The sequence below is a fragment of the Momordica charantia genome, assembly GCF_013281855.1.
Source record: "Momordica charantia cultivar OHB3-1 chromosome 10 unlocalized genomic scaffold, Mcharantia_2.0 BLBB01000010.1, whole genome shotgun sequence".
Lineage (NCBI taxonomy): Eukaryota > Viridiplantae > Streptophyta > Magnoliopsida > Cucurbitales > Cucurbitaceae > Momordica > Momordica charantia.
This window is the reverse complement of record NW_028275158.1, coordinates 10,358,716-10,369,576: the sequence shown is the minus strand read 5'-3', so window position 1 is coordinate 10,369,576 and position 10,861 is coordinate 10,358,716. Positions and strand designations below refer to the sequence as shown.

At 34.0% G+C, this 10,861-nt stretch overlaps 1 protein-coding gene across 3 annotated transcripts; it reads left to right on the top strand.

Moving 5' to 3' along the window:
- The first annotated feature begins 7,056 nt into the window (after positions 1-7,056).
- LOC111019003 (1-acyl-sn-glycerol-3-phosphate acyltransferase) lies at positions 7,057-10,636 on the top strand. 3 transcript variants are annotated; one of them, XM_088119201.1, is made up of 6 exons: positions 7,057-7,293; positions 7,625-7,946; positions 8,503-8,652; positions 9,588-9,686; positions 9,791-9,919; positions 10,115-10,636. In XM_088119201.1, the coding sequence occupies exons 2-6, from the start codon at positions 7,626-7,628 to the stop codon at positions 10,346-10,348; spliced, it is 933 nt and encodes a 310-aa protein (XP_087975327.1). In that variant the 5' UTR covers positions 7,057-7,293; position 7,625; the 3' UTR covers positions 10,349-10,636. The 3 variants fall into 3 exon arrangements, with proteins under 3 accessions (XP_087975327.1, XP_087975325.1, XP_087975326.1); XM_088119199.1 differs by lacking the exon at positions 7,057-7,293 and adding an exon at positions 7,312-7,489; XM_088119200.1 differs by lacking the exon at positions 7,057-7,293 and adding an exon at positions 7,314-7,489 and having other exon boundaries at positions 9,791-9,883.
- Positions 10,637-10,861: the final 225 nt, after the last annotated feature.

Genomic DNA, 10,861 nt, shown 5'->3' with positions numbered 1-10,861 from the left:
TAACTTTCAGGTGCATTCTCCGAGTAAATTTGGTAACTCCCTAGGTTAAGCTTTGTCACTGTCAACTTTGATCGTTTTCTGCTCCCTTCTTGTTTCGATGTTGCAGCATCAACAATGCTGCATCAAAACATTCAAAATAAAGTCATTCATTCTAACTCTCACCATTATTTACTAAGGCAATGATGTTAGTAAATTCAAAGTATTAATTGCACAAAATCAGTGTAGAGTGGGTGTTTGTGTATGGCTATTCTTAGTTAATTTTATATGAAATTCTTGCACAAATAACTCTATTTTAGAGAGTTATCAACTATTCATGTTTGGGTATCTCACAAGGGAACCATGTTTGTTTAAGTCTCAACTATTTCGATTTGCTAGAATGTCATCTGTGAGCAAGTTACAACATTGTAACCTCCCCCGTCTCCATTTCATTATCTATATTTTCCTTTTTGCTAGAGCGTCCTCTATCCCGACATCTTTGGTTCGTAGTATTTACTCTGTTTTTATGCTTGTTGTTAATCCATTGTTTATTTCTTCTATTTCTTAGTTAAATTTCATTTATTATTATTAGTTTGGTCCATATGATATTCTTAAGCATATTTTGTGGTAATAACTCAATCTTTGTGGATTTCGACCTTGTTTGTGCTACAATCGACAATATAGTGTACACTTGCATCGTAACGTGATTGTGTGAGCCCGCAACACCAGTCACAAATTTACACATGTCTTCAAATTAATTTGAAAATTGGCAAATCAAATAATGACACGTGTCTTTATTACGACCATCTCAGGATAGATATTGGCTAATCAAATTGAAAAATGTGGCGATTGGGCTCAAATCCACGTGAGCCTAGATCCACATGAGAAGAAAGCTCACCCAAAGGCCCACAAGACTAAATACAGGAGGTCAGCCCCCATTTGGCTAGGAGAATCATTCAAAGCGATCAAGAATTTCGAGTCATCCAAAAGAATTTAGAAGTATCAAGGATCATTTAGAATTCGAAGAAAACTCCTAAAATATGAAAGGCTCTAGAAGTCCAGAGGACTTTCTGGAGCTGAAGACTTGAAGATCAAAATACTTTGAAGAGCCAAAGTCATTCAACAAGTTGTTGAAGAACTTCCATAAGCAACAAGCTGAAGATTTCAACAAGCAACAAGTCGAAGAACTTCGTCAAGCTACAAGTCAAAAACTTCAACAAGTAACAAGCCGAAAATTTTTAAACATGAAACAGGCTTAAAGTCAAAGACCTCAAAAATCTTTCGACAAGTAAGAAGCCGAAGGCGCTTGCCTCATTGATTTGAGAACAAGTTCATCAGTCCTACTTCCTTAATTTGAATACAAGCTTATCAGCCCTCGAAATGAAGTTTGCGTTCATTATACATTAGAGATTGTAAAATCAAATTCATTCATTTCGAGTTTCATTTTTTTAAAATTCATTTTGAACAAACACATTATTGAGCTTTAATACTACGTCTACTACCTACTCAAACCGATGACCTACTAGGGATGTGCTAACAATTCAACTATGTTACATTAGTCAGAAATATTTAGTTATTTATAAGGGGAGGGGGGAATGCAATTAATTCGAGAAAAAAGGCGTTGATTCTTATTTGGACACTTGTGATAAAGTATAAACAGAAGCAAAAATTGTGGATCAAATCAAGCATTTCAAAAAAAGAAAATAATTAATAACAATAGTATAAAGTAATTAGGTAAACCAATTATATTGGAGGTTTATATAAAGGCCACGCGGAAAACAAGATTAAAAAAGTTGGCCCACCACAGAGAAGGTTCTACCTCCGCATCTAATAATTTATTAATAATGTGGGGTTACATATGCATCTAACAAACTTTAGGTTATGTTATGGAAAAAAAAAAACAAAAACAAAAACAAACTTTAGGTTATAATTTGTCTATCAGTTTCATTTGATATATGTATAAAAACAATGATGTATATACATATATATAAGCAAAACAATGTCGTCTTGGTAAATAAAAAATTAGTGAAAGAATTTGTGAACTAATACCCTCCGATAGCCAACTACTTAACTCTCTCAACTGATTAGAGTATATATCTTCGATCAAGAGGTTGCGAGTTCGAATCTGCGTTTCTTGATACTTAAAAGAAACTTAAATAAAACATTGGAAGAGAAGAGAAAAAAAAAAAGAAAAAGAAAAACTGTATGTCCTAATCTCATTCAAGAGTCTGCCTAATCCTCTCTCAAAACCTATTGGAAGAAGATTGATGCCACTATTTTTATTTGGTTAAATTACAAGTTTAATTCTAATTGAATTCTATTTTATCTCTATAATTTAAAAAATTTTCAATAGGTTCATGAACTTTCAATTTTGTATCTAATAAAATTTTGTTATTAGTTCCATCAATTTAATTCTTTTTTTAATACATTAATAGTATTATTTAAAAATTAAATGATATTTTGATTTCAAATACCTTCAAGTATTCAAAAGTACTTAATTATTACTATTTTAAAGATTCTTGGTTTGGCCTTATCTCTACCATTATTGGACTAAAAAGACGCACTTAGAGACATAATCGTTAAACTAATGGAGTTTTTTTTTTTTACAACATATTGAGGAGAGGATTAGAATTCACAACCTTTTAATTAGAGGTATATGTCAATTACCGCTAAACTATATATGCTCGCTTTGGTGTTAAACTAATGGAGTAAACATAGGGACACAAACACAAATTAAAAGCTCAATAAATTAGATAGACACAACCCATCGTTATTAGAAACTAGATGGACACAATTTTAAACCTTTTATGAACTCAATAGACAGAATCCGAAAAATTATAAACTAAACTTATAATTTAAGACGTGATACTTCATACTATGACACGTACCCTTCAGCTATAGTGCTACTGGCTACTGTGTTTTATCTCTGTCTGCTTTCTACAAAATTTCTGTTCATTTTTGTGGTTATAATTTTAGACAAATTTTGTGGTCGGAATTGAGAGACTTTTTACAAAGAGAGAAGAAGATTGATGAGAGAGAATGAGACATTCAAGTCAAAATATGATGTACAGGTCTTAACCACATTTGACAAATGATCACTTCAAAAGTTACCCGTTTGTCCTTTTATTTTAGGCAGTTTTCAACCTTTCATCTGTGGTTACGATGCATATTTTGAACGTCTTATCGATAATCTATACTATATTAAAAGGGGATCTCGAAAAAATATTTTTGGATATTTTTGTCCCTCCCTTAATTTATTAATTTACAAATTATATCATTCATAATTTAGTATAAATATTATATTAATTATTAATTATCAATAACAATAAATATATATGATCTAACCAATATTAAAATGCAAACAGTTATAATGTTTTGTAACGTTTTATCTCTTACTACTGTAAAAACATACTTTCTTTCACTATTTTTTTGCAACACTTAATTCTCTCAAAACATTGCTCTCAAATGTTTTATTCAATCTCAAAAACATCTCAATTTGTGGCATACTCATCAAGTTAGGAGAATACCTATGTCGAATCTATATCTGGCCGGGCATGCGAGACGACGTTGCTGAGTATGTGAAGACGTGCCTCGTGTGTCAACAGGACAAGGTCGAGCGGGAACAAGTCAATTAAAGTCATGATCTCATAAATAGAATTTTACATGGATTTGGTACTCGGTCACATACACTTAGAACCTAATTAAGTTAGAACATAATAATCTTGGAGTTACATAAACCCCAAGTTCGGGCCAAACAATTTTATTAATACCATAAATCAAATTTATAACCCTCAAAAGAAAAAGTATCCAACTTGAAAATTAATAAATCTTATTGATGTTGACTTGGAGGAGTTATTATCTATATGAATGTTTTATGGGCGAACAATTTCTTGTAAGATAAAGTGCACAATTCAACTAAAATAGGCTCTATTTTTTGTGACATAGAAAATAACGTTCTACTCATGTTTCTTTATTCGACATTATCCATATCGAAAGTTGGTGTAATTTTGCTACAAGCAAAATCCTTGAGCACTTTCTCCTCGTTGGATTGAAATTTTTTGTAGCTTTTTGTTTGTTAGAATGTTGAATTCTTTGATGTATTTTATAAATTCTCTTTAAAGTGAGAGAAAAAAAAAGTTGGAAAATATTATCAATTTCTAACCAGTGAAGCACCAAATTTTGGTAATAGTCAAATGCACATGATTCAGACGGCAATTAAATATTTGTTTGGCTTCGAGTGGCATTTGGTGATATGCTACGCAAAAGCTAAAATACGACACAGACACCAAGATTCTAAGAGGGCAATAGATGGCCACATTTTAATGGCTAAAATTAATTATTTAAAAAAAAAGTGTCACTATGAATATGACCTTTTTTTTTAGTACTGAGTATGCCTTTTTGATAAGCGGTAAAAAAATATTTTTAAAACAAATATTTGTTAATATTTCGGAGGAGTAGCTTGGTAGGTTGTTTCTTCTCCCTATTTCTTTATTTTTATTAAGAAGGATGTATTTCATAGTTTCAATCGCCAAGAATTCGAATATAATAAAATTTATATTTTGGAACAAATTAGAAATAGGAACAAAAAAGGAGAAATTTATCTTGATTGTTCAAGTTAGTTATAAAATGCTTAGATTTCTTAAGAAAATTGAAAACGAGAAACAAGAAACGAAAACGTTACCAAACACGCCCTAAAGTTTTAATTTGACCTTTAAAATCTTTTTACTTCCTATATCCATTGTTTACTCAACTGAAATGATTGGACTGGATGCTGGATACGGATCCTTAACATGCCTCTTCAAAATGATATCTTTTGTGGGACCATCAATTTTGGCCAAATTTTATTTTTGGATGGGATGTTTGAACTTTTAGATTTGATACCATATCAATATTCGCCAGTTTCTATTTAAGATTTTTTTGGGTTTTTTTTTTCTCTTTGTAATTTAGCACATTTTAATTCCGTGGCGCTCTTTTTCTGTGTCCCTGTTTTCCTTATCTTACGGCCCCGCCAACGGAACATTTGTTTTGGGAAATTGGCATGGATAACCTAAAAAAGTTTATTCTTTGTTCAACTGACCTCAATTAAAAAATTTAACTCAACTGACCCAATTTAATATTTTGAATAGAATATTGAAGGATTAAATTACTATTTTAGCCTCAATCTGGAATGTAAGTGAAGTCGCAAACGAATTAACACGAAAGGAAATTAATGGGCAGGTTCGACCGTGGTTTTGACCGTGGTTATTGTTAGTTTGACCTTGGTTAGTAGAAAAGTAACACGAATTTTTTGCTTCACCACGACCGTGAACTATAGGACCCCGGCCGTGGTGTTAATGAAAGGCAACTAATGGGCTAGGTTGGACCGTGGTTAAAATGAATGCTTGACCACGGCCGTGAAAACTAGTACCACGACCGTGGTGTTCATGAAAGACAACTAATGAGCTAGGTTGGACCGTGGTTAAATTGTTTGCTTGACCACAGCCATGAAAAAGAGTACCACGGCCGTTAATTTAATGACCATTATACCCCTCAGTTCAAATTCAAACTGTTCGTATCTCTCATTCCATCTTCTTTTCTATTCTTCCGTTTTCGTTTTCGTTTTCACCCATTCGATTTACACTCCCTCAATTTCCTCTGTTTCACTCTCTACTAGTCAATATCGTGCTCCAAATCGCTTCCCATATCCGAAACTTCGAGGTTAGAACATTTTATTTCGTATTTGCGTCCCTTTTATGGCAAGAAAATAATTTTTTTTTTACTTATATTTGCGATTTTTTTCGTTATTCGTCCATTAATTTCTTCCATGACAGCCTATTTAGTATTTTCGGTACTTGTAGGGCTCGAAATCGGCGTTTTTTGTTTATGATTTGCGTTTGTGGTTGAAATTTTGATTTAGGGTTTCGGGGTTTCTGTTTTCGGTTGTGTTTGCATGGGTTTGTGTGGGCTGAACGTTTTCTGCTGCGTTTGTTATCGTTGTGTGGGTTTTCTACAGTGGAAAAAGGAAGGTTTTAATGGGCACGTTAACGGCCGTAGTTCAACGCAAATTTCATGGGCGTGGTTTTTGGCCGTGGTTAAAATGATTGCTTGACCACGACCATGAAAAAGAGTACCACGGCATTGGTTCTGTCCAAATTCACAGTCGTACCACGGCCATGGTCGTGACCTTGAAATTTGACAGAATCAATATCCTTCTTGAATTTGCACTACCTAGGTCATGGTAAGCCCATGAATTTGGACAGATTATGTTGTTTTTTGGGTTTTCATCTGTTCCTTTCTATGTTTGGGTTTTCATCCATTCCTTTCATCGGTTCCTTTCTTTGTTTGGGTTCTGGCTTGCTGAATAATGTATTTGTATTTCAGGTTTATAAAATGGACCATGGTCGTCAGCCGATCAAGGTTATCTGTATGTAATCGACCTAAAACCACGGTCGTTAATCATAAAACCATTGACCACGGCCATTAAACGAATAAACACGGCCATGAATCATTGACTTACGTAACTTCTTTTACCCACAAAAATACTAACAAAAATTTAGAAATTCCATTTACTCCAACTAAATACATCATATTCTAGACGAATCGAAAACAATATTATGAACCAATAAAAAACTAACCTCGTTCAAGGTGTCAGAGATGAAAATTGACTTCCTTTAATGGATTCATGTGAAAAATGTTGGAAAAGGTATGGAAGTTCTTCAAAACCACGTGAAAGATGTGCTTCTGGACAATACGGACTGAAACATACTTTTATTCTCTGCACTCGGTGAGAATGTGTGGGTATATAATAAATGATAGTACAAAAATTTGGTGGGGAATTATTAAGTTGGTGGTATTTTAATAAATTCATGGCCATGAATCAAGTGGAACTCGCCCATGGTTTTAATTACACCAACCTAGGTGATCCTGTGCCAGATTTGTTGTAGTTCAATTCATTTGGGGGTATATTCGTAATTGTAGACTCTCTGAAATGTCAGAAAAGTTAAAACTGGGTCAGTTGAGTCAATTTTTATAATTTAGGTCATTTGAGCAAAATAGAAACTTTTTCAGATCAATTGAGTCAATTTCCCATTTGTTTTTACTTCTTGTTCTTCTTCTTCTTCCCCTTTTCTCCACACATTCTTCTGGATTTTCCATCCACCCTTTTCCTCTCCTCTGCCTTTCTCCATCTTTTTCTGGACTTGGATTTCCCAAGTGGGTGTTTTTGGTTGGTTCTTTGTCAAAACTTTTCTCGCGATTCTGGGCCTGTTTGGCTCCCGAGAAAGTTGGGATTCACCCCCACAGAAGAATAACAAAGTTCTTCACAACCAATCCCAAGTGGTAAGTGCTTGAGAGTGCTGTTTGATTAAATGGAATGGGGGATTAACTTTGGGAAACTTCTGCTCAACCGATTCAACCTTCAGGGGATTTTTGAACCCAACTTTTTTTTGTTTGGAGAAATCATTTTTCCCCTTCAGCTTCTCATACGACACATAATGTTTGTCAGAACCCATAATTCTTTTGCTTCTCTTTTCAAGTAACCATGCTGACTTTTGTGTTCTTAAACTGTACAATTCATCTTAAACTTAGTCTGATGTCTGGACATAGAATGAGCTCTCTCTTTGATTGCTAATTTTTGCATCATTTTCATCAAAATCTTGCCAATATACAGCATGGATAATCTTGGAGCTGCTTCTTTGAGGAGTAGAAGGTTAGAGAGCTGCTTCAATACAAGCTATGAACCAATCAAGAGAGAAACCCCAAAATGTTCTGTTGATGAACAACAGATAAGAAGGATGGAGAGGGCTGATTTCTATGTGGATGATAATGGATGGAGTTCAGTTCTGATCTCATGTTTCAGAATTGTCACTTGCTTTCTGGCTATGATGGTCACTACTTCTATCTGGGCTCTGATTATGCTTGTGCTTCTCCCATGGCCATACCAGAGGATTAGACAGGGCAATATATATGGCCATGTGACTGGTAGATTACTGGTAAAGCCATCTTTGTTGCTACTGTCTTCCATTGTTATGCTAATTTACATAAACATAAGATTCCCTTTCTAGAAAATCTGCACTTTTCCAAACCCAAAAAACAGATGAAATTTTAGAATTTATCCTTGCAGCAAATACTTCTATATATATCTCTTCCAATTGATCTATACCATAGTCGATTCTTGTAAGACGATTCACATTAGCTAACAGTCCGTCTGGTCCTACATCATAGCTGTAGATAATGGTAACCATATAAATGTAAAATAAATGCAATAGGATGTCACTCCTCAGGCTTTATTTGTAAAGTCTCTATTCATTGGTAATCGAAACCTAGAGAAATTGATGTTACTCATCCTTGACCAGGGGAGTTGTCAAATAAGGAGCTATTTCACCCTCATTAAACTATGATAAGATAGAGCTAAAGATTGTTTGATTGAGTTAAAGCAACAAGAAAGAGGGTTTCCCCCAAACTTGTGTTGTAAAGCTTTAATTTGGATAGGTGGTTGAGTGACAAAGAATTTTGTATATTTTGTTTTGTACATTTGTTATTTTGCAGATGTGGATCCTTGGGAATCCAATAAAGATTGAAGGTTCTGAATTTTGCAATGAGAGGGCTATTTACATTTGCAACCATGCATCACCCTTGGACATTTTCCTCATAATGTGGCTGACACCCACTGGCTCTGTTGGCATTGCAAAAAAGGAGGTATACCTGTATATTCCTACTTAAACAGTTCATGGAGATTCTTTTTCCTATTTATATTTAGTTCTTCAGAAATTCAATTAGTTCAAAGGTGTAGAGATTTGTAGTTCAATTCTTCCTCTATCTGATGTCATTTCTTGGAAAAATGTCACATCCCAAGTTTCCTTCTGCTTGCAGGATAAAACACCCTCATTATAATATAGGTTAAAATACTATTTTGATCTCTGTCATTTTGGTGTATCTAGTCTTAAAATATTTATTTTGGTCTATCTAGTTTTAAAATATTTATTTTGGTCCTTATAGTTTCAACTTTTATTCATTTTAATCCCTATATTTTTAAAACGTTTATTTTGGCCCCTATACTGTTAAGAGGATTTTGGTCTATGTTTGCCAAATTTTACAACAAAATATATCCATAATGGAAATCCTTTGATACAAAGTTATAACTACATTTCAAGAAATATATTGAGTGCAATGTCGTGTTGAAATTGTGATCGAAGAAAATGAGATAAAAAATGAAATTAAAGGACAAAAAATAATTGCTTTTTAAAAATATAGGGACCAAAATGAATGTTTTCAAATATTAAATAGACAAAAGTTGAAAGTATAGGAATCAAAATGAACAAGATTTGAAATTATAGGGATCAAAATAGTATTTTAATCTATAACTTATGATGTGCCTCATTCTTTGACATTCGTTTTGTTTTGACCTCGATTTCCAACCCTGTAGTTACTTTTTTGGCTCCTTTCCGGGTGCATTTGGTCAAGTGATTTCACTATAGTATTCTAACATCAGGTTGGGTCATGCCAAGTTCAATGTAGATTCATCACCATTTAGTTTCCCAGTTTATACAAAATGTTCTTAGGAACTATTATTGTGACAAAGCTGCAGACAGCCTTATACTTTGCTAATATGGAGGTTTTTTTGTTTGGCATAGATCATATGGTACCCTCTATTTGGACAACTGTACATTCTCGCGAACCATCTTCGCATCGATCGTTCGAATCCAGTTGCAGCAGTTGAGTCCATGAAGCAGGTACTTCTTGATTCCTGCATTTTTCTTTCTTGGTTGATCCTCATTTCCTCCTCGTCATCAGTAATAGTGTATATGTGTATGTGTACGTTCCTTCACGTTCTTAGGTAGCTCGAGCAGTTTCAGAAAACAACTTATCCTTGATCATATTCCCCGAGGGAACTCGGTCTAAAGATGGAAGGCTGCTCCCCTTCAAAAAGGTAACTTGCACTTGGAGCACGCTCTACCTTTCAAACGTGAGATTTTTGCTCTTCTAATAATATTTTGTCAAAAATCTAATATTTTTGTCTGATTAAGGTGGATGTTTGATGTGTTGTGTTCATGGTTCGATATCGATATCAGTGATCGAGTACAATCAATCATTAATGTTGTGCTCATTGTCTATATTTAGACACCAGGCAAAGGAATATTGTTGCATTTTTTGGTTGCAGGGGTTTGTCCATTTGGCATTGCAAACACAGCTGCCAATAGTTCCTATCGTCTTCACCGGCACTCATCGAGCTTGGAGAAAGGGCAGCTTACATGTCCGACCAGCCCCTCTGACTGTCAAGTATCTTCCTCCGATAACAACCTATAATTGGACAGTGGAGAAGATCGACGACTACATGAAAACAATACACAACGTGTATGTCAAATACCTGCCAGAGTCGCAAAGACCATCTTGATGATAAAGCTTTTTTTAGTACAACATGTGGGTGATTCGAATTCCTACGATCTTTTAGTTGGGAATATGTCTTAATCATATGAATTATGCTGAGATCGACAAAAAGATTGTAAAGTTAGTACATTTTCAAAAAGCTTATGCCATTTTGGTGAAGACAAGAATTTGAAATTTAAGTTATAACCGAGGGATGTATATTATTTGCTCTAAGAACTAACTAGCTTTATTCAGCCACTTACTGAACTTGTAATAGTTTCTTCTTCTTAATCTTGTAAAGAATATGTTTTCTTCACTCTTCTCTTACCAATGGAGTTGTGTCTTTTAATCAAGGTTTTAAATATTGATGTGGATGAAAATGTTGAGATCTTAATTTTATGTAAATGTAAATCAAAGTATCGATGAATGCCAATTTCAAGATTTTAAAACGTTGATGTTGATGAAAATGTCGGAGTTCTCAATTTTATGGAAATAGAGATAGAAATATCTATAAAATATCGATGTAGATAGAGATTTTTGA

What these genes read in the sequence shown, in the direction of transcription:
- LOC111019003 (XM_088119199.1), top strand. Translation starts at nt 7,323, where the DNA reads ATGGAATGGGGGATTAACTTTGGGAAACTTCTGCTCAACCGATTCAAC. An exon ending in TCTTTTGCTTCTCTTTTCAA is followed by an intron (nt 7,490 to 7,624) that starts GTAACCATGCTG and finishes GCCAATATACAG; the next exon opens with CATGGATAATCTTGGAGCTG. An exon ending in GCACGCTCTACCTTTCAAAC is followed by an intron (nt 9,920 to 10,114) that starts GTGAGATTTTTG and finishes TTTTGGTTGCAG; the next exon opens with GGGTTTGTCCATTTGGCATT.